This window comes from Rosa rugosa, chromosome 4, assembly GCF_958449725.1.
Source record: "Rosa rugosa chromosome 4, drRosRugo1.1, whole genome shotgun sequence".
Taxonomy (NCBI): Eukaryota; Viridiplantae; Streptophyta; class Magnoliopsida; order Rosales; family Rosaceae; genus Rosa; species Rosa rugosa.
This window is the reverse complement of record NC_084823.1, coordinates 5,397,706-5,425,451: the sequence shown is the minus strand read 5'-3', so window position 1 is coordinate 5,425,451 and position 27,746 is coordinate 5,397,706. Positions and strand designations below refer to the sequence as shown.

At 38.6% G+C, this 27,746-nt stretch overlaps 2 protein-coding genes across 3 annotated transcripts; both read left to right on the top strand.

The window, feature by feature from the left end:
- The first annotated feature begins 5,268 nt into the window (after positions 1-5,268).
- LOC133744213 (uncharacterized mitochondrial protein AtMg00810-like) lies at positions 5,269-5,695 on the top strand. The gene is made up of 2 exons (XM_062172353.1): positions 5,269-5,515; positions 5,565-5,695. The coding sequence occupies exons 1-2, from the start codon at positions 5,269-5,271 to the stop codon at positions 5,693-5,695; spliced, it is 378 nt and encodes a 125-aa protein (XP_062028337.1).
- Positions 5,696-13,820: 8,125 nt separating this feature from the next.
- On the top strand, positions 13,821-25,989 carry LOC133743585 (sugar transport protein 5-like). Of its 2 annotated transcripts, XM_062171568.1 has the most exons (8): positions 13,821-14,130; positions 15,275-15,594; positions 15,896-16,528; positions 16,612-18,054; positions 24,626-24,794; positions 25,108-25,141; positions 25,236-25,335; positions 25,600-25,989. In XM_062171568.1, the coding sequence occupies exons 1-4, from the start codon at positions 13,995-13,997 to the stop codon at positions 17,056-17,058; spliced, it is 1,536 nt and encodes a 511-aa protein (XP_062027552.1). In that variant the 5' UTR covers positions 13,821-13,994; the 3' UTR covers positions 17,059-18,054; positions 24,626-24,794; positions 25,108-25,141; positions 25,236-25,335; positions 25,600-25,989. The 2 variants fall into 2 exon arrangements, with proteins under 2 accessions (XP_062027552.1, XP_062027551.1); XM_062171567.1 differs by having other exon boundaries at positions 25,108-25,335.
- Positions 25,990-27,746: the final 1,757 nt, after the last annotated feature.

Genomic DNA, 27,746 nt, shown 5'->3' with positions numbered 1-27,746 from the left:
GTCATTTTCCGAAAGGCATAGAAAAGAACCTTGTGACGAGGTTGGTGCTCTCCTCGTCCACATCGTTTGAGAAGAAGTCAGGTCAAGGGACGCCCCGACGACTGCACCCCACGGTGCTGGCACGCTCGCGCATTCAAAAGAGACAGTTTGTACCAGACTGATTTTGGGAGCCAAACAACTTTGATACAATTGAGTTTCATAAGAGAGAAAACCTTGTAGAAAACTCAAACAACGAAAGGAAAAAACAAGCTGCAAATTAACGAGATTTCTAAAATCTACACTTGAACTTATAACTTGATAGGCACAACAAAAGACAAATGTACAAGCGTAATGTATAGTTACGTACTGGACACCAAAGATACGTAGGATTACTACAAGGTTACAATGAACATTACAACCCCATTGGTTGTTCACATCCTAGGTAAGTAGAACCTAAAGCTTCCTCAATTACGTACCAATGATATTAATTCAAATGTATAGTAACCTAGGCTTCACAAGAACTTCCCAAATTATAAACAAAGTTCACCCACAATCTCTCCAAGTCAAGAGGATTCTCCACGTAGCAATGCCACCAAAAAATAGCTTTAGTCTAGAAACTATCTACAAATAAAGTGAGCCACCTGAAAAGGTTTTGAGGAAGACGGGGTGAGCATAAACGATGCCCAGTAGGGGTTGTTTTAAAGAGAAATGAGATTTCATTTGTCTAAAGAATCTGTCTATACCATCGTAAAACGGTTTCAATAAAAGCTCAGTTTGCATAAGGAATCGAAAAGGGATCAACAAACTCACAAACCTTATACACATTAGCTGAAAACTATAAAACATTGTCACAAGGTATGAAAGGGTTTCTTAGACAATAGAAGACACAAGCATTCATCGAGAAACAGCTCTCTAACTTTCCAAATCAAAACAGAAATCATTTCGTAAAATCAACAATTGAAAGGGAGTGTAGCATACCTTATCGTACCTTATCATATACAGTCATAACTCATTGCATTTACGCCCTCACAAGGGGCTTCCCCGAGGAACTTGGGTCATTGTGCCCATAACAATTCAAAGCTCACGGGTCATTATGCCTGAGCATTCACAATCATCATCCAAGCTACATACTCACCACTTCCATAACTCAAACATGCAACTATACTTTGGATTCAAAAACATAACTTTACTAGCTTTTAAATTTTCAAGCTCGAAGAAGCAAATAAGTTATTGCATGCAACCTTGGAGTATGAAAACATAGCATGCTGTTGACATGAGCTGTATCAATTAACTTTATTATCATTTAATTTGTGTATCAATTAGATTTATTTTGTATTAATTAGCATTAGTGCTATAGTTGACTTATATTAGGATTGATTACTTTCCTTTGTATACATGAATGTAATACTATATAAACCTCCTTAAGAGATGAATAGAATTATCACATTATTCCCATATTACTTCTTGACATGGTATCAGAGCAATACACTCTTGAGACCCAACCCATACCTAAATTTCGCTGCCCAGAAAAAGTACCCATACCAAATACCAAGATTATACCCATCCCAAATACCCAGAACACATACAAGATACGCAAACCGTACTCGTACTAATACCCATACCAGAAAAGCGTATCAAATACACAGTACCCATACCAGAACGACTTTATTGGTTCTTGTGGCTTAACACCAATACCAATACCTATACCGTACCCAATACCAGATTCCCATACCCATATCTGTATACCCAGAAAGATTGACAACCTCCTCGGCCGCAAGCGACCAGCATCAACGACTCGGACCAGATCACTGGATTCCAGCGACAATCCTGTTTCCGGCGACATCGTCTTTCTCGAACCCAGACCCCATTTCCGGCAAAGATCGGACGTCAACTTCGACTTTTCGACCCAGACCAGACGAGATTCCTTTGCAGATTCCGACACCGGACCACCAACCGCTGTTGAAGCTTGCTAACGCGACACCCACGACTCATCACCTGACCTTGACCCAGAACCTGCAACTCCAGACCCGACCTCAAAATTGACCCCAGCGTCGAATTCCAACGACTCCACCTGTGGCGTCAGTCCCGACCCGCCTGTAAAGCGTCGTCCCCTTCAGCTCCTCAGACCCCAGCCATCTTGACGCCAACAAGGACCAGCAACGACCTCAGCGAAAACCTCATGGCATCAGCGACAATCTAATCTGCACCGTCTCCAGCCGGACTCGCTCGTCGCTGCACTCGCTTGCGCCGACGACCCAGATTGAAGCACTAGACCCATTTTTGCTTCATTTGATCCAATTTGGATCCATTTCCAATTGGGCCATTGACCCAGTCTTATTAGAGTAAAAAAAAAAAAAAAAAATTAGGACAGAAAGAAAGGAAAAAAAAAATAGTCCGTTGAGTTGAATACCCGAAAGGGCCATTCAAGCAAAAGTTAGGACAAAAAAAGACAAAAAAAGGAAGGGATTTGATTGAGTTGAAAACCCGAAAGGGTGGCTCAATCAAAATTCGTAAGTGAATATACTTGGTGCTGACAAGATGTCTCTCTCTAAGATGTCTTCAAAGACGAATGAGGTAAATCAGTACTTCTGTCATGATTCTGCCTTCGCTTCAGCCTTTCAAGCTAACTCAGGTACACATGGCAACTCTTTGAAAAATGCAAACTTTAAATGAAAGATATGTGGATAATTGACTCGGGTGCAACTGATCATATGACTCATGATCCTAGTGTCATCCAACAACTATCCCCTGCCCGTATGTCAGCTGTCACTAATGCCAATGGTGACGCATATCCTATCACTGGTGCTGGTTCTGTATCTTTGACACCCTTTATAACCTTAGATATAGTTTTAGTTGTCCCTTCTTGTCGAATAACTTATTGTATGTGCGTCAAATTACTAAACAATTATATTGTTGTGTAATCCTTTATCCTTGGTGTTGTGTCTTTCAGGACATCCTCATAGGAGAAATTATTGGTCGTGGTATTGAGAAGGGGGGATTGTACTACATGGAAATGACACATGTTGGTAACCTCCGTGCAAGTGAAGTACACCATATTCAGAAAAAATACTTCACCGGGAAAGGAAAGAGAAAACATATGGCTGTGGCACCAGAGACTGGGACATCCATCATTTAGCTACCTGAGGTGTAGGCTTCCTACCTTGTTCAAAACATGCAAGGAGTCTGATTTCCAATGTGAGACGTGCATCCAAGGAAAGAGACGTCGTGTTAGCTATCCCATCAGCAATTCTCGCAGTGTCATGCCATTTGATTTGATCCACTCAGATGTATGGGGGCCATGTCCAACTACTCATTTTGGTATGCAGTATTTTCTGTTATTTGTGGATGATTGTACAAGAATGTGCTGGGTTTACTTGTTGAAGCATAAAAGTGAAGTTTGTTCTATGTTTCAAATCTTCCATACTATGATCCAAACCCAATTCTAGCATCCCATCAAAGTCTTCCGCACAAATAATGGTGGTGAATATGTGAACCATGCCCTCCATCATTACCTAAACAACCATGACATTATTCACCAGATCACATGTCCGCAAACTCCTCAACAAAATGGTGTGGCAGAACAAAAAAACCAACATATTCTCCAAGTTGCTCGCTCCATGCTAATCGGAGCCCACATGCCTGAGTATTTATGGGGTGATGCCATCCTTAGCACCGTTTATCTCCTCAATCGCCTGCCTACACAAGCTCTTAAAGCACCAAATGAGGATGCACACATACGTCCAAAAACACCACTTAAAGCACTTGGCCAGTTCTTTACCCTACCATCACTCCACACCCTCTGACCCAAGATCTTTGGTTGTGTGGCTTATAGACACATTCCTAGTAACCAGAGAACCAAGTTGGATGCTTGTGCTGAAAAGTGTGTTTTTGTGGGATATGGTTCTACCCAGAAAGGATATAAGTGCTACAATCCCTCTACCCGAAAGTTGTATGTTACCATGGATGTAACATTCTGTGAGCAACAACTTTTCTTTGCCCCGAAGACTTCTCTTCAGGGGGAGAGCACATCTAGCGAAGAGCAGTCTTCTTCAATATTGGAAGTACCAGAAATAGTTGTGGAAGAAAGAGTTGTTGTACAAGAAAGAAATCAAATGGAACCAACAACAGGAATTGATGATCAACCTCAGTTAGTCTTACCAGATTCAACTGAAGACCCCCCTACTCCTACCACATCGGTCCCTATTTCTCATAAGGATGCTCCTGAGGTAAGTCTCAATCCTGAACTTGAGTCAAATATTGTTATAAATGATGAGCAAGTCCTTGATCATCAGCCTAATGATATTATAGATACTGAGGCTAACCTTGATACAGAACCCAACAATGAAACAAGTGTGCCCCCTAAATATCAATTGCCAGATCGTACAACAAGAGGGAAGCCTAAAGCCCAGTATGAGCCAAATCTTAAAGCCAAAGCCAAATACCCCATAAGTAATTACGTGTCAACTCATAGGTTGTGTGAGTCATATGCATCATTTGTGTTTCAATTATCTACTATTGACATTCCAAATAAAGTGCAGAAGGCATTAGCAGATCCCAAATGGACTGAGGCAATGAAGGTTGAAATGGAAGCTTTGGAGAAGAATGATACATGGGAACTAGTACCAAAACCTCAAGGAAAGAAAACAGTGGGGTGCAGGTGGATCTATACCTTGAAGTATGCTGCTGATGGAACACTGGACATGTACAAAGCAAGGTTAGTTGCTAAAGGCTACACACTAACATATGGTATTGATTATCAAGAAACATTTGCACCGGTAGCCAAGATTAGTACTATTCGTGTACTACTGTCTCTAGCTGCGAACTTGGATTGGCCCCTGAAGTAGATTGATGTGAAGAATGCATTCTTACATGGAGATCTAAAAGAGGAAGTATACATGGATCTACCCCCCGGATTCATTGAGCCTGCGCAAGAAGGAATGGTCTGCAGATTGAAGAAGTCTCTATACATACTCAAGCAATCTCCCAGAGCATGGTTTGGAAGGTTCAGACAGTCCATGAAGGCATTTGGCTACAAGCAGAGTAACTCAGATCACACTCTCTTCTTGAAACGTAGAAAGGATAAGATAACTGGCTTGATTATCTATGTAGATGATATGATCGTGACAGGAAATGATCAGGAAGAAGTTGGAAGCTTATCTATCATCTGAATTTGAAATGAAAGATCTTGGTGGATTGAAGTACTTCCTAGGCATTGAGGTGGCCAGATCAAAGGAAGGCATTTTCCTGTCTCAATGAAAATATATCTTAGACCTACTCACTGAAACAGGCATGCTAGCTTGCAAACCTGCAGATACACTTGTGGAGCAAAATCACAAGTTAGCAGAATATCCTGATCAAGTGCCTACTAATCGAGAGAGATATCAAAGACTAGTTGGCAGACTCCTCTATTATCTCTCTCATACTCATCCTGACATTGCATATGCTGTGAGTGTGGTCAGCCAGTTCATGCATGATCTAAGTGAAGACCACATGAATGCTGTGTACCATATTCTTAGTTATTTGAAGTCAGCTCCAGGCAAAGGGATCATGTTTTCTAAAAATAATCATTTGAATATATATGGCAGGATACACTGATGCAGATTGGGCTGGATGTATCACTGATAGAAGATCAACCTCAGGATACTTCACATTTGTGGGAGGTAACCTTGTTAATTACATGGAGGAGCAAGAAACAGAAAGTAGTTGCCAGATCTAGTGCGGAGGCAAAGTACAGAGGAATGTCCCAAGGTGTTTGTGAAATGTTATGGCTACGTAACTTACTGAAGGACTTAGGGTTCAAGCCCAAATAGGCTATGAATCTCTTTTGTGACAACAAGGCAGCCATAGACATTGCACATAATCCAGTTCAACATGACAGAACAAAACATGTTGAAGTGGATAGACACTTTATCAAGGAAAAGCTAGAATCAGAGATTATTAATGTACCCTATGTGAAGACTGGAGATCAACTTGCAGATATTCTGACAAAAGCTGTTTCTGGTAAGGTATTCCACAGCTCACTTGACAAGTTGGGCATTCGAGATATCTATGCACCAACTTGAGGGGGAGTGTTGACATGAGCTGTATCAATTAACTTTATTATCATTTAATTTGTGTATCAATTAGATTTATTTTGTATCAATTAGCATTAGTGCTATAGTTGACTTATATTAGGATTGATTACTTTTCTTTGTGGACATGGATGTAATACTATATAAACCTCCTTGAGAGATGAATAGAATTATCACATTATTCCCATATTACTTCTTGACACATGCAAATAGAGCATGCAGTTGCATCTGATTAACAAAGAAGCAAACTGGGCACTGCAAAAATAAATCGCAAAATAAAGTACCTCTTTTTTTCTTTTTTTTCACTCAATATCGAAAAAGAGAAATTGTGCAATACCAAGTGATCAATGCATTCAAACAATGAAAGTACTAAGTTTAACAAAATCCCCAAATGAATTTCTTTTAAGAGAAACAAAACCTCAATAGCTTGAAAACAATTTTTCCCCTACCTCAAGCTTATTAGGTGGCTTTTGCAGTATCATGGGCCTCAACAGCTTGCTCCAATTGATCTCTCCCTTGCTTATCTTTCATGTTTGCTGTCAAAGATTTTATACTATCAATTTCTTAACATTTTGACAGATTCAAATTGGAAAAGAAGGTGTATAGATGAACCCGAAATATGTTGATTGCTGATTTCTCAGCAACCACTACTCAAACTAACGTACAGACCTCAATACATATCTAATTGAGCTGATTTTCAGATATGTTATAAACAAGACGGTGATGAATAACTTTGATGAAGGAAGTTTTTCGATCTAAGGCTTGGATCTAGGTGTATTAAGGCATGAAAAACGGCTCACGAACATGAGTAAGAGAATACTGAAAAAGGAAGGAGTGAGGCTTAAATATCGATCATCTCAGAAATCAGATGGAATGATCGGTGTATAAGTGTTTTTCTCTGAGGTCAAGAATGGGCTGGGCTTAGTAACATTTGGATAACATTTCTAAACTTGAGAAAATTATTACTCAAGGAAAGTCCAAATGTAGAGAAAAGTAAATAGTTTAAATTAAAAATTAAGATGGCACTTCTTAACAAATTTTTGCAAATAAAATTTGGCACAAACTAAAGTTCTTCAAATGTCAAAAACTAATTGTTGTTGTAAAAAGAATTTTGGGGTATTACAATAGAGGACATTTATTTGCCCTTTTTTTTTTAAATCATATAATGTCTACAATGACATTTTTTTTTTTAATTTAAGGACACACACTGTGTGTCCTCGTATGTGATATATACAATTTTTTTTTTACCATATAAAGACATCTTTTGCTAGTCCTCCAATATGTACAATGACATCTGTTTTAGCTAAGAGGACATTTCCAAAATGTCCTAGTAAATATTTGAGGACATTTTTTTGAAGATTTAAGGACACTTTAAATGTGCCCTGATAAACTTGACATGATGTTTTTTGAGTTTTAAGGACGCTTTTGTCACGTTTTAGTAGACATTAGATGACATTCTTTTAAAGCTACAAGGATGTTTTTTAAGTGTCCTAATAGACATTTTTCAATCGTCCTAAAAAATGACTTACAATGACTCCTTGATAGATGACGTTTTTTTTGCGTGTCATCTAAAATTTTTATAGACGTTTTTTGAACGTCCTTAAATGCTTATTTTTTTTTGTAGTAGTGAGACAAGTTTTGAAAGGAAGTATACAAGTGAAACTTGAAAATAAATAATTAATTAAGGTCAGTTTACTCCAAATTAAATTTGAGAACTCTAATGCTCAGTTTGACTCGATTCATTAACTCCTCAAGGCTCAAGCTCACATTTTTGTAAGGATACTGGAGGTATAGCTCGTCATCACTTGCTTATTAAAGCCACCATCAGATTGAGACACCATTGATATCACTTCTCCATTGCCAATTATCATCGTACTTAAATCATTTTAATGGTGTCCGTCTGTAAGTTTCTTTTTTCTTATATAAAGAAGTTGTACCAACCATTTCAAAAATGCTGCGCGTAGACTGTAGAAACACAAATACCAACACAAATCATGACAGCAGCATATGAAACTCTAACAAGTTTATCAAGGCAAATACTCACACACAATAATGAAACCAGAAATAGTTAATTTGCTAGAGCAACAAGGAAGCTTTTCATTGATTCTCACATCTAGCAAAATTACTAAGGACAACATTATATAGAGGGATGTGCAGCAGATGAAGAGAAGAGTCCAAACCAAAAATGACTCTGAAGTTATAGAGAAAAAATACTAGAACTCTCCCAATCAGGCCAAACTAAAATACTGAACTAGATGGATAACATTTTTTTTTTTGACAGTATAACTTTTAGCTTATATTAGATCAAATGACGATAGTTTACAATCGCTAATATGAGCATCCAGATTGTCAAGAGAAGCTAAAATCACGGCAAAAAATAACTAATAGTCACTGAGTTTTGACCTATTCAACACTTAACTCACTGACATATCAAAAATACTACTTAACTCACTCACATTCAACATTTTCTTACTTAACTCACTATTGTTAAATCTCCGTTAGAAATTATTAAAATTGAGGATATATCTGTCAAGATACTTAAAAATATATTTCCAACTTATAACTGTCAATATACATTTTTTTTATTTCTAAAATTCCTAATAAAAAAGTAATTTTTTTTTTCAATTTAATTTAGAAAAAAAATATTTGTCATTTGTTCTTTACAATAAAAAAATTTCAAGTTGAAAATGTTTTCTTTAGTGTTTAGACAAATATAAGATCAATTTTTACGGTTTCTAACTGTAGATTTAATGACAGTGAGTTAAGTAACAGACATATTTGAAAGTAAGTGAGTTAAGTGATATTGTTGAAAACACAGTGAGTTAAGTGTCGAACAAGACATAACTTAATGCGACAATGAACATTGAGATTTTTATCCCTAAAACTAACCTAAAAAATAAGAGTGCCTAATGTAGAAGAAACCATTTATTGTCTTACTGATTGTTCGATTACAGGGTTAAAGCTAGCTTCTTAAATATATAAGAACAATGCAACTACAAGCTGATGTAGTTTACCTCGTCTCAAGCAAACCGGCTGTGTTGCTCGCCAGTGCTTGCAATTAAGATTCTCATGCACGATACAATTGTCCAATTGAAACACATAGTAACAATAGATAATAAACTCCACCAATTTGTTTGGAGAGAACGTGTGTTTGAACCTAATTATCCCTTAGAGAACGCGCTCCACGCGCTGGAAAAGTAGAGAACGCAGTCGCCTGCTTTCGTCCCTGTCCGGCTGCCCCTTTGCGCTGGTGATGGCCTCTGGCCTAGTTGGAGCACGATGGGTGTGGCCAGACGGGTGTCCTATTTCATGGGCATGTCTCGATCTCGAGAGCTAGGGTCGGGAGGTGGTGAGTTTTTCCTGCTGTTTCGGTCGAATGGGGCGGCTGTGCCGTGGTGGTGGGCCAGGATCGGAGTTGGATCGGATCGGGGGTGGGTCAGAGTGGCGTTTAGTGGCTGTTCGTGGTCGGAAAGCTGGGTTCGTTGGCTAGCTGGTGTAGATCGACGGCTTGGTGTGTCGTTTGACGGCGATAATTGGTCGCTGGATGCAGATCTTCTCTTGCTCGGTTGGTGTCAGGTGAGAATCACGGAGATTGGCGCGGCCTCCCGATGGTCAGCCGATGACGCTAAGTTGACTGCGGCCCGGTGTCAGTGGAAGGGCGGGGCGATGCAGACGCTGATTTAGGCCGAGAGGGTTGGCAAAGACCCACTTGCTGGTTTGGCTTCTAGGGCTGGGATTCTGCCTATGGGCCCAATCTGGGCTAGAGTTTGGGGTTGGGTTCCCTTTGTGGGCCCTGCCTCAGTTTTTATTTTATATTTAGTTGTTATTTACTTATGTTGCTTAGTTTATTTGCGCTTTTTGCGAGTAATAAGTCCCTACAGTAGTTATGTAGGGCTAGTCGGGCTTTGTGCTTGTGTATGCACTATAAGTGTCTTGTCTGCTCTAGATAGGCGGCGAGTTCCTTGCTTCGTCGAATGGTCGCTACCGCCTAGTGGCAGAGTGAGACTAAGTGTCGTTGGATCTATTCTCCGGCGGCAACATAGTAGGAAAGCTGTGCTTATAGTAATTATGCTACGTTGTAATCGGGTTACATATCGAGTTATCTTTCCGTTATGTCACCGGCCGTCATGTCAAAGCAAATGGAGTAGCCAGTAGAGCACTCTTTGCTAGTTGGTGCTTGTTACAATACATGTGTTCTGTAGATATTCTTGATACTATTTCGGGAAATACTCTAGATGCTTATTGTAATCAGGGGTTAAGGCTCAATGTCCCCCTCTTGTATTCGACAATTTCATTAATCAAGCCTTGAGGGTAGCCGCACCAGCCCTTTATTTCAAAAAAAATGTTGCATCTGTTGCAGGAAAGTTTCTGGACATTGATCAAATGATTGATACGATAGGTATGGTTCATGTTTATAAGGTCAAAACCATTCATCCTAAAAAAAGAAAAGATAAAAAAAATAAAAATAAAAAAACTAAAGTTTGCTCATGGTGTTGTGGTGGAAATATTGTATTTTTTTTTTTTAAAATCTAATCGAAAGATGCAGGAGCTGCAATTTGATTTCTCATAAGCAGGGTATCTGTCAATTTGTTGGACAACCACTGAGCAAGAAACCAGGGCCAAGAGCAACAAACAGTCTGCAACTGGCTATTGTGACTAAACCTTTTGTAGGGTTTTTTGAGACTCGTTTTGTCAATGGTGCTTTTAAGTTTCAGGGTGTTCAAACGCCAATCTTACCTCCGATTACAAGAAACCTATTTGGCTCTAGTGGCAACAAGGCACAAAAGCCAATTGTTAGCAAACTTGCGGATTTCAAAGCAAATAACAGTGATGATGAGTTAGCTTGGTTTCTAACTTTCTATAGAAGATGAGCAACAGGTGTTGAAACGAGGACGACCAACGTCCTTATTCTCCTCCCCAAAGAAATTGAAATGTTTGTTCAATGCATTGCGGGAGGGCAACTGGGCAAGACAAGTGATACTGGCATGATAAAAGAAGATAAAAGTGCTTGAGTTCCCAAATAAGTTTACAACAAAGTATTTAGGGCTTATTGAAACATCAGGGGGAATGCTTGTGCCAAAAGAGGTGACGTTGTCCAAATTAGTGATCCTCAAGAATGAAATGACAGGTGCACAGGCTATGGTCAAGAAAAAACATGGTAGACCATTGGGATCGAAAAATAAAATTCATCTTAAATTAAAGAAGGTTCCTGCATAAGAGGTTTGAATATTTTGTATTCAAGAGAATCTCCTAGCCCTAGTGTTAGGGCAATGAGAAAGTTTAGTTTTCTTCTTCAAACTTTAGCTTATTACTATGTGTCTAGTTCATAGTTAAATAGGCTTACTTTAAATAAGTGAGCATGACATATCAAATGAATGATCCTATCCTAGTTGAATATGCTTATATACCAAGGTGATATATAAGCTTACTTCTTGTCTATCTGTAGATTGTAGCAAAATGATATGTAATGGCCAATCATTTTGATCTTAATTACCTTTATATTAATAATGAAAATCTCTATGATGTTTATTAAAAGAATTCGATAAAAAAACCTCACCCATAATAAATTCCCTAGACTGTCATACTAAAAAAAAGAGTTATAAATTAAACTATGTATCCTAGTGGAAGCCATCTCATTTCCCATATGGAAATTTTGAAATCCTTGAACACTACCTGGAAGTGAAGGGAAGGGAAGGTGCACGTTTTGTTTTGTTTCATGCACGATTCAACTACTCCCTCAATTAGCTCCCTCTATTCTAGTACTGTTTTAGGTCGACTGTTAGCTTAAACAATAAAAAAAATCCTGGATCTAATATGATATAAATTCGAATACATTAATTTTGTTTTTTGATAACGTAGCCGACAAACATGGAAGAAGTGAAAAAACTCATAAAATGTAAGACAAACATGGAAGAAGTTAAAAAACACTCCGAAAATATCTCATAGAATGTAAAAGTCAACAATACGACCTCTACTTAATTTTCATTTTTTTGATTCCATAATCCATAGCCTGCATAGAATTACAATCAATTTTTAGAATATGCCAGAGGCGAAATAATATATTCATCACAAGTCAGAAATAGGCCGTTACATACCCTTTCGCTGTCATTTAAGGGCATAGACAGACAAGAAGCTAGTGGTAGTACCCACAAGTGGTACGTACATATAGTCCTACTCATTACACATTCAATACGTAGAACTAGCGGATATCCTCATTCGGTACTACTCCAGAGACGCTAAAGAGACATAGATTTCCTAATACAAGGAATTTATTGTAAATAGATAAAACTAAAAACATAGCAATGGACTAGGGCAGAACCCCAGCCCACCATAGCAGCCCAAAAAGGACAGCCCCATGAAAAAGGCTCAAAACTCGGGTCCGGCAAAGATTGGTTTGGCCCAAGCCCAAACTTCATCTTCCTCAGCCGACTGGTCGTGCGTACAACTCCGGCGTAGTTCCAGTGGTCTCCTCCGCCGCATCCCAACGTCATCCCAACGACCCACGCCTCTACAACCCCCGCCGCCACGCCCTGAGTCGCAAAAGCCCCACACCGAGCTACGCCGCCACAGAAACCTCTGCACCACGTCGTACTCCCCGATCCAGGAACCTCCACAGAAACCTCTGCACCACGTCGTACTCCCCGATCCAGGAACCTCCACCGCCGCCCAGTCACATTCGACTCGCCGGATATGAAAATCCCTCGATGAGGTGCCCCACCCATGTACACACAAACCACCGGCCTGAGGCTCCGTCGTTCGGACTCGCCGCCAAGCCATCCAGGCCCAAATCCCGAGCCAAAACCTTCTCCAAGAAGCTCCCAGGCATATTTAGAATCCCCGTCCGGCAGCAGCCCTCACCGGCGAGGCGAACCACCGCCGACAAAGGGCGCCACCGGACGAGAACAAGTTTGCAACCCTAGACGCCGACCAGTCCGGGTTTTGCGGAGCACTCCCCTACTCAGAAACTTTTTAATTCTCTCGTCTTTAGAATTACAATCAATTGGCACAACATGGAGTAAAGATATATTTTATGTGTTATATAATAAGTTAAATTAGATCCATTGGAGCTTAAAGAAGTAGATTCCAATTGCTATCCATGTGCCAATTAATGAATATTAATGTATGAAGTTACAATTCAAAAAGAACAAATCAAAATTTGTGAAAGAATATGGGCAAGTCATCAATCAATTATTGTTGTTATTATTATTTTTCTTGTAAATAAATTGATATTTATATACATGGATATTACATTATCAATTTACCTATAACATGTTTCCTCAAGCAAAAAGATTTTGTACTGTTTGAAAGTTTAGCCGAACTCCATACTTTTTCATTTAAAACATCAGCTGAAAAGATTTCATTACAAGTTTTCTGAACAAATTTTATAAAAGGAGTAATTTTGGGGAGAGCTTTCCTATTACGAGAAAAAGCTAGAGTTCCATTACATTCTCATAGGAATTAATTTCTGACCTAGATAATAGGACAAAGATGCACTAGCATTAATATGTAAGTGGGGAAATTTTAAAGCAGAAACTTATTAATAAAAGAAACGTAACGTCTACTGCTGTTGGTTATCCATTTGGTTCAGATATTGCTTATTGAGTAATGACTAATGAGTATGTCTAACAATTAGACCCATGCACTAAGCAAAAACGCAAATGCATCTTTTCTAATTTGGTGTTTGATACTCTAATAAGTAATTAGGTATATATATCTGTAGTTCTGTACACGCCTGTTTACTGGTAGGTTTCTTTTGTGGAAGCGGGTAATGGACAAATTCACCTACTAATGTAAATATATATGCAAGATGTGCTAATTTGCCTATAAATTAATCACTCCCTGATGACCTCAACTCGACTCCACCAAATTCAGTTGTAGTATGCTTTTGGGTTTAGAGAAAGACTGAGAGAAAGACCAGGAAATCGAGAGAACAGAGCGCGCGAAATGGCCGGGGGAGGCTTCGCCGTTGTCGGTCCGGTCACCGGCATCAACAACGGAAAGATAACGCTGTCAGTGGTGATCACCTGCATCGTCGCTGCATCTTGCGGTCTCATATTTGGCTACGACATCGGAATTTCAGGTGCGTTTTTGTTTTAGATGATTTAATCAGCGAGGTTGGTTTCTATAATTCCAACGTTCGAATTGAATTAGCTGGGAGTTGTCGTACGTTACCGTCTGTATATAGCAGTACCAAACACCAGAATCCAAAAACTAAAAATTAAACAAGAAAAAGAAGGAGGAGGAGGCGGCGGCGGTGGTGGTAATTCCATACTTCCGGTTAGAGATCGATGGATTTCTATCTCAAGAATATATTTCATAGATTATTGTAACTGTTTAACTGAAATATTAAACTTTGCCTTTTGAGGAAATGAAGATGAGCATTGTTAACTGGGTATCATAATTCAGTTTCCTGCTCAGGCAGTCTAGTCTAATGGTCTAATGCAATATCTTTTTTTGAGCAAAAAAAAAAATGCAATATCTTTTGGTAGTGCACGGCCAGTTGTTAATTTGTGATTGGGACAAGTTTACGTTATGTGTATTTTATATGGCCTTCAGACAAAAAGAAAAAGTATTATATATGGCCACTCGGGTCTTTAGTCTTTGGCAGATGGGGGTTTGGTTAGATTTGATTGATTTTCCAACACCCTATTCCTATTATCATCATAAAAAATGCAAAATCAAGTGCCAAAAGACATGTCCACAAAATGACAAGCTGAGCTATTGGGCTATACATTGACTGTTAGGTAGTCATATGATTTTTCACGAATCATCCAAAAAAAAAAAACACCACTCATTGCTATCTTAAGTAAGAAAAATGATAGTGGTGTAACACTTGTTTAATTATATTTTATACTTACATAACAAACAGAAATTGATATGAGAATGCTGTTTTTATTATTTAAAACAAAATTATATTTAAAAAAATAATATCTACACATTTCATTAGATAAGATGACATATCAATCAACTGATCAATGATTATGGTGAAGAGCTCTATTTGTCAAACATATTATCTAGCCTAGTGTCCTAGCATTAGGGATAATGTTCTTATAATTTACATTTCAATTTACTCTAAATTTTATTTCTTTATTATAAATCAAAAGCTGCTATATTTTTTTTTTTGAGAAAAAAAGCAGCTATATTTAGTAAATATATATACTCAGAAAATAGATGGCGCTACTATTGATAGCGAGATTAACCATGATCATCTACAATCTTCACAGGAGGTGTGACCACAATGCCACCGTTCCTTCGAAAATTCTTTCCATCCATACTGAGGAAGGAATCAGGGACCAAACCAAACATTTACTGCGTGTATGATAGTCAGCTTTTAACATTATTCACTTCCTCTCTCTACTTAGCCGGTTTGGCTGCATCGCTTGTAGCGGGCCGTCTCACCAAGATTCTAGGCCGGAGGAACATCATGCTCTTGGGTGGTTCTACTTTCCTCGTTGGGGCTGCTTTAAACGGTGGAGCTGTTAATATTGCCATGCTGATCTTGGGTCGTATCTTGCTCGGGTTTGGAGTTGGTTTCACTAACCAAGTAAGTCTAGCTACAAACCTGCAATCTCTGTCATTATAAGGATATCAAATGCATGTACCTGCCTTAATTAATTATTCGCTGCACCCTAACTTTTCGTTGGATACACCCAAACTAGTTTCCGGCCATCCGCTTTCTCAGTCACCCCCCATTATTGCACTTGAAAATAGTTTTACATGTTGCAGTTAAAATTCTAGATAACAAGTACAGTAAAATTTCGATCAATAGAGATTCAAATTGCATAACACAGATAAAAAAATAGTTGCTTTCTCCATTTAGTTACTATTAATGCTACGGTGTACAGTCTGCTCCCATCTACCTCTCCGAAGTCGCGCCTCCAAAATGGCGCGGAGCCTTCAATACTGGCTTCCAGTTCTTCATCGGAATTGGCGTCCTGGCCGCCAACTGCATAAACTACGCCACCTCCAAGCACAAACACGGCTGGCGTATCTCCCTTGGCCTCGCCATAGTCCCGGCTGCCATAATGACCTTTGGTGCTATCTTCATTTCGGACTCCCCCTCGAGCCTAGTCGAACGCAACAAGCTCGAGCAAGCCAAGAAAGCTCTAATCCACATACGAGGCAAAGACACAGACATCGAACCAGAGCTGGCGCTTCTCATTAAAAATAGTGAAATTGCCAAAGCTATCAATGAGGAGCCATTTAGGATTATATTTCAGAGGCAGTACAGGCCTCAACTTGTGATCGGAATGATTGCCATTCCGTTTTTTCAGCAGGTGACTGGGATCAACATCATTGCTTTTTACGCGCCTGTGCTGTTTCAATCAGTCGGTTTTGGAAACGATTCCGCTCTAATTGCAGCCATCATACTCGGAATGGTTAATATTGTTTCGATTCTTGTGTCTTCTTATGCGGTTGATCGGTATGGGAGGAGGATTTTGTTTCTGCAAGGTGGTATCCAAATGTTCATTACTCAGGTACGTAGGCATATGTAATTTTCATTTCTAATATTTTTAGCCATTTTGAACCAGAATGTATAAATTGGTCTTTTTGTGCATAGGTTGGGGTGGCTATTGTTCTAGCACTTACAACAGGTACTGACGGCACCAAGCATATTACAAAGGGCTATGCCATACTAGTCCTAGTGTTGATGTGTTTCTATGCTGCCGGTTTTGGTTGGTCATGGGGTCCTTTGAGTTGGCTCGTACCAAGTGAGATATACCCCCTGAAGATTCGACCCATAGGCCAGAGCATGGGGGTTGGTATGAACTTTGCAACCACATTTGTGTTGTCCCAAACCTTCTTGTCAATGTTGTGCCATTTCAAATATGGGACATTCCTGTTCTATGGAGGTTGGATATTTGCCATGACCATTTTTGTTGCACTGTTCTTGCCGGAGACTAAAGGGTTACCACTGGACATGGTGCATACAGTGTGGGAGAAGCACTGGTATTGGCGTCGGTTTGTTCAGAGTAAACCCGAGGACACTATTAATCATGAATATTAGTACTGCTTTCTAGATCCAAAATGATGCCTTAATGTACGTTTCACTAGTTCCACTGCATTTGTCACCTCATTTGGCGACTGAATTTGGTGACTTTAGAAGTACGGCAACCTAGCTATCAGATTTACATTCTCAAGTAGTTGTACATTGATCACTACAATTATAAGCGTACATGTGTGATGTATTTTCCAAGCTAGGTCACTATTGAACAAGGTTTTCGTGGATTATTCATTGAGTTTTCAATTACAATTTAAAACTGAAAGCAAACTTTCACTCATTAGATAACATTAGAGTTACATCATCTAAGGTTGCTAAAGCATGCCAACTCGAAAAAATAGCTTGCGTACACAATTTTCCGTGAAATTTATCCAAAGCATACTGAATTTTTTTTTTCTTTGGTTTGTTTACTATAGCATGCAGAAATTAAGCAAGAATGACAAGAAAACAGTCATGCCTCATCTATTTGGGCTTTGCTCAAGGCGACCTTGTGTGCAATTCAACTTGTGACGCAAAGCCGAAAGCAAGATCCGATTGCCAGAGATCACTATTGAAGTTGTGTTGCTGCTACAGGCGATATCCCCGCTATGTAAGATCAAATATGGACATAACACATATCATCATAAAGTAACTGATGATTAGCTTAATATCAATCCTAGTTTAACATGGATACAAACAGTGAATCGATACTAGTGACTTAATGAAGTAGTGTATCAATTCATTAAGGATAGTAATCCATTGCTTAGTCTACAAGAAAGGCTACAAGTTGTGATACATTAGGAATCTAACAGTGAAACCTAAACCGACAAGGAATGCTTTAATGGGAAGCTTCTTGAGGTTTAAGTCTCATATATATACAGATGAATTGGTCCCTGATTACTACAACGACTATTGCATAAGTTCTGTCCATTGAGAAGCAAGTTGGTAAGTAACAGAAGACCATATTCAGTGATCGTGTTTAGCAGCTGCATAAGATGGAATCCATGCCAGTGATTGCTGAAGGTAAGCTTTAGTTCTTTTGTGATTGTTGTGCATATAATTGTGAGCATGTAATTATGGTTTTACAATTGGTATCAGAGCATAGGCTCACAAATATGAAAATCGTTTTAGGGTTTTGCAAAACAAACAAACAAAAAAAAAAAAAACTTTTGCTTTACGGGTCATGTAACTGATCAGGTAACTGACCAAGTCACTGACTAAGTAACTGGTCAGGTACCTGATCAAGGTAAGTTACTTGCTCTAGGCCCAGTCACAGCACGCGGAGCATCCAAGCCCAGACCCGACCAAAACTATCAAGAACAAGTGACCGTTGTATCACAACGGTTAGTTTTGATCAAGAATGAGGTCTGGGATTGGATTCAGAAACGCGCGAGATGTTTTCATCTCGAGAAGGGATTCAAAACCCAACTGCTGTGAATCAAGAATCCAATAGAGTCGATTGCTGCATCTGGTTATCTAATTCACTCTTCCGCTGAGATTTTTTGCAACAAATTGGGGAAAAAGCAAAAACAGGTTTTTCTGTGAAAATTGTTTTCGATTCATAGCATGATGATTAAGTTTTTGATTGTGCTCAAGAACCCTAGTTGCATTCCCGGCGTGCGTTAGGCTAGAGTAGATGGTGACCGGATGAAATTTACAATTTCTTGATTGTTCTATGGGTTCTTGGAATCGAACCAATTTTGGTTATGCTAGAATATGCATGTTGAATTGATTGATAATATGGTATTGTATCTGTGATTGTGTAAAATTGTATGAAGAGTCTCCCAGAAATTGTTTACACATTGTTAAAGTTGACAGATACAAGAGCTTAATTTTCTTACAAGGATGAATCTGGATAGAATGTAAAGTAAAAGAGCTCATGAGTTTTGTGGTTTTCTATTGGCATAAGTGATTATGATGCACAAAGCATTTTTCATTGATGTTGGCAGAAAACACTGATCAGGTACCTGACCATGTAACTGATCGAGTACATGTAACTGGTCAAGTCACTGACCAGGTCACTGATCATGTACCTGATCAAGTACATGTAACTGGTCAAGTCACTGACCAAGTAACTGATCATGTACCTGATCAAGTAACAAAACTGAAATTGTGTTTTGTGTTTTAAAACTATGCTTCAATTTTATCTTCCAAAGAAGTGGTCAAGTGTGGTTTTAGAATACAAAACAGCAGTATGCATGTTTGATGAAAATAAATTCGGATACTTAGAAATTTTTCTTCTGTCTAAAGATGTGGATAAATTTCTTTGGATAACTTGTTTTCATTGAACATGGCATATTGATAAAGAACTCCAGGATATTAAGTTTCTGCTCAAAAGTGATGTTTAATATTGTTTTTGTTATGGACTGACATGAATGCAAGTATGGTTGTTTAGGTTTTCTGTATGTTCTTGTTCTGGTTACTTAAAGCTAAATAAAACACAGAAAACTTAAACATATTTTCTTTACAAACTGAGAACTCACTCGAATTTTTTGTTTTGCTCCTTAGGTAACTCTTACATGAACTTGAACAGTGTCTTGATGTTAACTGGAACCAACTATAGAGCTTGGCTAGACTCTGTGGAAAATTATATGGGAATGCATGAGAACATAGACTACTGCTTTACTGAGGATAAGCCTGAAGAGTTAAATGAAAAGAGCACCAAGAAAGATACTGACCTTTACAACACGTGGCATAGATCCAATAGAATGGCTAAGAACCTCATCAGAACATCTATGTCTAAGACTGTCAGGGGAAGTATAGAAGAGCCTGAGCTAGCATCAGATTTTCTCGAACTCATAGGTGCTAAGTTTAAAGAAAGTGAAAAGGCAGAAGCAGCTAGGCTAACCAAGGAGTTTCATGATTTGAAGTACATGGGTTCAGGGGGAGTCAGAGAGCATATTATGAAGATGATCAATATAAATGGCAGACTCAGAGAACTCTTGATGGGGGTTAGGGATGAGCAGGTAGTGCATTATGCACTACATTCCTTGCCTAACAGTTTTAGTCATCTTAGGACCAGTTACAACTCTCAAAAGGGAAACTGGACTCTAGATGAACTTATATCCATCTGTGTGGATGAGGAATCTAGGATCAAGGAAGAAAAGGAACCTGCTACAACCATTAACCTCATTGAGAAGCCTAAAAGGAAAAAGCCCCAGAATAAGCTCAAGCCTACCAAAGCCATAACTAAGAGTTCAACAGCTGCAGTGGCCAAGGAAAACAGGCCATTCAGGTTCAAGTGCTACTTTTGCAAAAGAGTAGGACACATGAAAAAGGACTGCACTGGCTATAAGAACTGGTTAGCCAAAAAGGGTAAGATTTTTTCTAATACAGTTTTTTCCTTAGAAATTAATCTTATAAATGTTGAACCACAGTCTTGGTGGATAGATTCAGGCTCACCTATTCATATTACTAATTCTTTGCAGGGATTCATAAGGAGGAGAATCCCAAAAAGTGATGAAGTGAACCTGTGTGTAGGCAATGGCATGAGAGTGGCAGTCAAGGCTATTGGAACCTTTAAAGCTCGATTTAGGATTAGGAAAATTATTAGTTCTGGACAATGTTTTTTTATGTACCTTCCATGAGAAGGAATTTGGTTTCAGTTTTTCTTTTAGTAAAATCTGGTTGTAGACTTGTTATGGATAGTAATGGAATTCTTATTTCTAAAAATTCTGTTCAAATTGGTTCTGGTGTTATTATGAATGATTATTTACAGTTAAATTGTTCAATGGCTCAACAAGAAATTTTACTTGTTGAAAATAACACCAACAGTACTAGCACTTTAACAGGTGTTAAAAGAACCAAACTAAATGAAAAGTCTGCATTTTTATGGCATAGAAGACTCGGCCATGTTTCAAAAGAGAGACTGAAAATTTTGGTGAAAAACAACATCCTAAATGAACTTGATTTTTCTGATCTAACAGACTGTGTTGAATGCTTTAAGGGAAAAATAACTAAAACTAGAAAGAAGACTGCATATAGAAGCCAAAATTTATTAGAACTCATACACACTGATATATGTGGACCATTTAGGCATCAAACTATCTGTGGGAATGTGTATTTTATCACATTCATTGATGATTTTTCTAGATACAGTTATGTTTATCTACTTTCAGAAAAGGCACAAGCATTGAAAGCTTTTCAAATCTTTAAGTCTGAGGTAGAAAATCAACTAGAAAAGAAAATCAAAACAGTAAGATCAGATAGAGGGGGTGAGTTCTATGGCAAGTACACTGAATCCGGCCAACAAAAGGATCCATTTGCCTTGTTTTTGCAAAACAATGGAATTAAAGCTCAATATACAACACCCTATAACCCACAACATAATGGTGTTGCAGAGAGAAAGAATAGGACTCTTTTGAACATGGTTAGATGTATGATGTGTACAACAGGTTTGCCTAAATTTCTGTGGGGTGAGGCTTTAAAAACTGCAAATTATATTTGCAACAGAACACCTAGCAAAGCCATAGAAAATACTGCTTTTGAGCTTTGGTGTGGCAGAAAACCTAGTCTTCATCACTGCCATGTTTGGGGATGTCATGCAGAAGCTAGGATTTATAATCCAAGCTTGAATAAACTTGATCCTAAGACAGTTAGTTGCTATTTTATAGGTTATCCAGATAAATCTAAAGGCTATAAATTATATTATGCTCATCATTCACCTAGAATTTTTGAAACACATCAAGTAAAGTTTCTAAGTGAAAAAGTTCACAATACAAACCTTGAGGATTTAACCTCAGATTTTGAGGAAATTGTGTCGGATGAGAATATAAGTGTTGTATTGCCTTTAGAACAAGATGTCACTGATCGAGTCACTGGTCGAGTAACTGACCACGTAACTGTCCCTGATCAAGTAACCGGTCATATAACTGGTCATGTCACTGACCATGTAACTGACCAAGTAACTGTACCTGGTCATGTAACTGACCATGTAACTGGTCAAGTCACTGACCAAGTAACTATCGCTGGACAAGTAACTGACCATGTCACTGGTCAAGTAACTAACCAAGTAACTGTCACTGGTCAAGTAACTGACTCAGTAACTGATCAAGTCCCTGTCAACCCTTAGCCTAGAAGATCACAGAGAGCAAGAAAACCAACTTATGGGGGGGAAGATAGTGACTACATTGTTTATCTGCAAGAAGCAGAAATTGAAATGGACTGTGTAGAGGACAATGATCCAACTACATTTAACCATGCTATTGAAAGTAATGAATCTCACTAATGGCAGCTAGCAATGGAAGCAGAAATTGATTCCATGAGCCAAAATGCAGTTTGGGAATTAGTTGAACCTGACCCTAATCAGAAACCTATAGGTTGTAAATGGGTTTTCAAAACCAAAAGAGATGCAAATGGCAATGTAGAGAGACATAAAGCAAGATTAGTTGCCAAGGGTTTTACACAGAAGGAGGGCATTGATTTTACTGAGACTTTTTCTCCAGTTTCTACAAAAGACTCGTTTAGGATAATCATGGCTTTAGTGGCTCATTTTGATATGGAGCTGCACCAAATGGATGTTAAAACAGCCTTCTTGAATGGTGAACTAGATGAAGTGATTTATATGAGGCAGCCAGAAGGTTTTGTGCAAGCTGGAAGTGAAAACTTAGTATCACTATGTCAAAAAATGCTTCATACCATACCCCTCAGACGACAGAAGACGTTTTTTCTGTTGTCTGATTTTTTTGAACGTCTTCAGACAACAGATTTAACTATTTATGTCGTCTAAATGGTATCAAAATCAACACCAATTCAACTTTTTCAAGTTTGTTATAATTTAGAGAATTCAGACAACAGATTCTGTTGTCTGAGTAAAGGGAAAAGTTTATCGGGAATTTTTTTTTTTTTGGTTGAACGTACTAAAACTTAATGTGAACTATTTGCAAAAAAAAAAAAAAAAAAAAAAAAAACAGCAGATGCCTAGCCTATACCCGAGTTTTCTCAACACTTGGTCAAAAAAACATAAAGTTTCTTTCTCAACCCTAACCTAACCACACGACAGCCGACCTCCTCTTCATCACCCTCATCCTCCGCCTTCGCTCCCATCCTCCTTCTCCGGCTCTGACGCCGGAGCTCCGCGGAACTCCACACTCCCGATCCAGCTTCTCTCTCTCCTTGGAACTTCCAACCCGTCTCGGCGTGAGGCATCTCTGCCTCTCCGGTCTTTCAAGCCCCACCCAGCCCCCACTGCCGAGCTCCTTGCCCAGCAACCTGCAACTAGCAAACCCGTCTCCCGGTCTCCGGTCTCCGATCTCCACCTCCAGCCCTCCAGACTCCCTATCCAGCTTCTCTCCTTTCAACTCTGCAACTAGCAAACCCATCTCCGGTCTCCGATCTCCGCCTCCAGGTATCTCTCTCTCCCTCTCCGTCTTCTTCTCCTCCTGGACAGTCCACTCCTCCTCAGCTCCTCTTCTTCTCTTCTTGTTGACTTCTTATTAATCTGAGCTTCTGATTCTGATTGGTTTCGTGATATGTAAATTGTGTTCGATTTGTCATTTGTGGCTTTCGATTTGATATTGTATTCTTGTTGGTTTTGAACTAAGGTAATGGTATGGACGGATGGACCGTATGGTCAATTTGAACTAAGGTAATGGTATTCTTCTCAGTTCTCACACTGACTCCGTCCCTCTCTCTCTCTCTCTCTCTCTCTCTCGTCTGCCATCTCTTCCTCGTCGAAACCAAATTGGAGCTCAGATTCTTTAGCTCTGAGCAAAATAAATCCGCTCCCTACGGATGGGTAATTCTCTCTCTTTCTTGATCTGTCGATTGCTTTTTCATTATTGCTCCCTCCCAAACAGAAAATCTGGAAAATTTATTGGAGAAAGAATGACAGTGTCTCTTTCCTCTCTCGTTGATTTTAACAACGTCGATCTCTCTCTGTTAGGTTCCAGTGTCTCCCTTCAATTCAGTGATTCAAAGTTTTGTTTTGTGCGTGGGTGTGAATTTGACTTAGGGATTTCAGGGAGGAAAGATTGAAAGAATTGGGGGCGATGGAGAAGGAGCTGGTGGAGGTGTTTGAGGAGGTGATGAAGGCGGCAGAACCCACGAAATCGTGTGACGGAGACGCCGAGGAAAGCAATTCCTTGAGCCTTGGCCCGGTTGGGGATTACATTGTTTATTTTCATTTCATGGATACTCTCGGCTTGAAGAGTAATTGCTTATTTGAATCCTCTTGTAGCTGGAGGATAGATATGGGTCTCGAACTAACCCGTCATGTACAAGCCAAAGGTATAGAATTTCTATCCAGCTAGCTTCACCCAATACATTCCTTTATCAACACTAAGTTCTCTTTTCTTTTTTTTTTGAACAATCCAGGTTATCGAATTTTGAGATATTTGTTGAGGTGGATTTGTTGATTAGTGGAATTAATCTGTTGTGGTTAGGTTTGTTTAAATCGTCGTCTCGTCAATTAATCTGTTGTGGTTTGATTTTTTTTTTTGTTGGATTTTATATGAAGTTTAGGTTTGATAGCGAGCTGAGTTGAAGTTCTATGTAAATGAGTTTGAAATTTGTTCAATTTTGGGAAATTAGTGATTTTGATCAAGTTTAGATTTTTCTTTGGTGTGCTTACTGTTCAATTTGTATGATCATGTAGGGTGTTCTACCTGTTCTTTGAGTCTTGCACCAATAAGAAGGACCCTGTTGTGACATGGCTGACTGGAGGCCCAGGTTACAGTAGTGAATTGGCTGTGTTCTATGAAAATGGTCCTTTCACGATTGTGAATAACTTGTCTCTTGTATGGAATGAGTATGGTTGGGATAAGGTAATTGGTCTCTGTTAATGCATTTCTTCCGTGTTATGGTTGGACATGATTGTGTATTTCCTTTGTTGTTAAAGGATTGATACAACTTTGGTATATGTTGTTAGAGGAGTTAATTGCAACTTCTATGTTAGGGTCTCTGTTATTGATCAATACATTTTATCTATATGCCAAATATGAGAAGTACTGCATGTCTTAAGGCCATCCAAAGTATAATACTTTCTGAATATTTGAATTGAAGATATGTGACTCTGTGTCTATTGGTTTTATGTTCCTTTGCAAGAGCTGTAACAATGCTCTTTCCTTTCTTTTGCAGGCATCTAATCTGTTGTATGTTGACCAGCCTATTGGTACGGGATTCAGTTATAGTTCTGACAGACGTGATATTTGCCACTCTGAAATTTAACAGATGGTGTTGGTAACGACCTCTATGACTTCTTACAGGTGTGTCATTTAGCAAACTGATTCTAAGACTTGTGGTTATTTCGTCATGCGTTATATGAAAGAAATTGTGGAGGACAAGAACTTGGAGTTTGCTACCAAGGTAAGAATGATCAACTGCATATAGGCATATTTCAGTTACTGAAAGTTACTGAACCTTATTATGTCTAGTAAATTTGAGAAGCAAATGCAGCAAGTCCAGTATAGGCATAATAAGGTTGATTTACTGGACTTGCTGCAAGTAACTTTGAGAAGCAAATGCAACATGATAAGGTTCATATTATAGGCATATTTAAGGTTTGCTACCAAGTTATAATGGACTTGCTGCATTTGCATCATAATAACTTGCTACATTTGCTTGTTTCAGTGGGAAAGGAAATCAAATCTTGCTTACACACAGAAGGATATTGATGTGGTTCTAGCTGAATGGGCAAATCATGTTATGAAGTTCTAACTTTGGTTCTGTTTAAGGTAGATGAGTAGCACCAGGAACTGCTTTTGTGCATTTATATATAACTGATGGAAAGTGTTGATGAACCTAAATTATGCATGCAGTTGCTTTGCCTAGCTACTCTTTCTTTACCTTATAGGTTTTTGACTTAGTGCAATATTAGGTAAATGATCGAGATCGATGAGATGGTTTTTTGGTTCTCTTGATCATTATGTAACTGTTGGCTAGGTTTAGAGTTGGAACTATGGATTGTATTTTGGATGATGTTGATGCAATTAATGAAACGTAGCCATCATTTTCAATGCAGATTTTAGTCCAATTTTATGGTTTTGATGATTGTAAATGACTGATGTTGAAATGGTTGAAAGGCAACAGATATATGCAGGTTTATGTTGTATCAAGAAAATAGAAACAACAGAAACAAATGATCATCTGTTGTTTCTATCAAGTTCAAACAACAGAAAAGTAGAGTTCAAATAGCTCTCAGACAACAGAAGTAGGTGTTGATATGTTGTTTCTATCACGTTCAAACAACAGAAAAGTAGAGGTCAAATAGCTCTCAGACAACAGAAGTAGGTGTTGATATGTTGTTTCTACCAACTTCAAACAACAGAACATAACTAAAACAATGGTTGAAAGTGCAAACAAACAACAGAAAAATGAGATTGAATACTACTTCAGACAACAGAAATTTGAGTAAGACTATACTCTAAGTGACATTCAAACAACATAAAACAACTAAAACTATAGTTGGAAACCAAATCTAACCACAAGAATCAAAATTATCTGTAGTCCAAACAAATCTCAAACAACATAACTCATGGTATAAATGTTGTTGCGTACGAAATCAGTCAACATATAACTGTCATTGTTCTTCAAATCAGACGACAGAAGCATCAACTAAGCTTAATATTGGTTCAATCAAACGACAGAAACATCAAAAACTCTGTCATCTTACATTAACTACATCGACAGTTATTTTTTGAATCCGTTGATGAAGTGAATTTCCAACAACATTAATATGTAGTGGTATGGTGTTTCAGACGACAGATAGACTCCGATTCTTCAATATTAGGTACTTCAGACGACAGAACTTAAACTGAATCTGTCGTCTGAGTAGCTTATAAACGACAGAGAATATCTGTCGTCTGAATGACTTAGAGACGGCAACCACTTAGACAACAAATTTTTACTTCATCAGACGACAAATATGGTCTGTCGTCTGAAGCATTTTTTGGCATAGTGTATGCAGGTTAAGAAAATCAATTTATGGCCTTAAACAAGCTTCTAGACAGTGGTACAAGAAATTTGATTCTGTGATTTCTACTTTTGGATTTACAGAGAATCTTGTTGATGAGTTGGGAACAATTTTATTTTCCTAGTACTCTATGTCGATGATATACTTTTGGCTAGCAGTAACATTAAACTGCTTCAAAACACCAAGAGCTTTCTGTCAAAGAATTTTGACATGAAAGACTTAGGAGAAGCATCCTATGTACTAGGCATTGAGATTAAAAGAGATAGAGCACAGAGACTACTTGGTTTGTCTCAACAGAATTATGTTACCAAAATTCTAAAGAGATTTGGTATGGAGAAGTGTGCAGCTGGAGAAGTCCCCATGTCCAAAGGAGATAAACTAACCAAGAAGCAAAGTTCCAAAAGTGATGTTGAGAAAGAAGATATGGAGTCAAAGCCTTATGCTAGACCTGTAGGAAGTCTCATGTATGCACAAGTCTGCACTAGGCCAGACTTGTCTTTTGCAGTAGGGATTTTATCGAGATTCCAGTCTAATCCAAGCCATGAACATTGGGTAGCTGGGAAGAAAGTGTTGAGGTACCTGCAGAAAACAAAGAATTACATGCTAGTTTATAGGCAAGTGGAGGATCTGAAACTTGTTGGATTTTCAGATTCTGATTTCACAGGGAATTATCCAGACTCCAAGAAGTCAACTTGTGGATACGTGTACATGCTAGCAGGAGGTGCAGTTGCTTGGAAAACCATGAAGCAAACTCTAGTTTCAACCTCCACCATGCAAGCTGAATTTATTGCAGTATATGAAACTG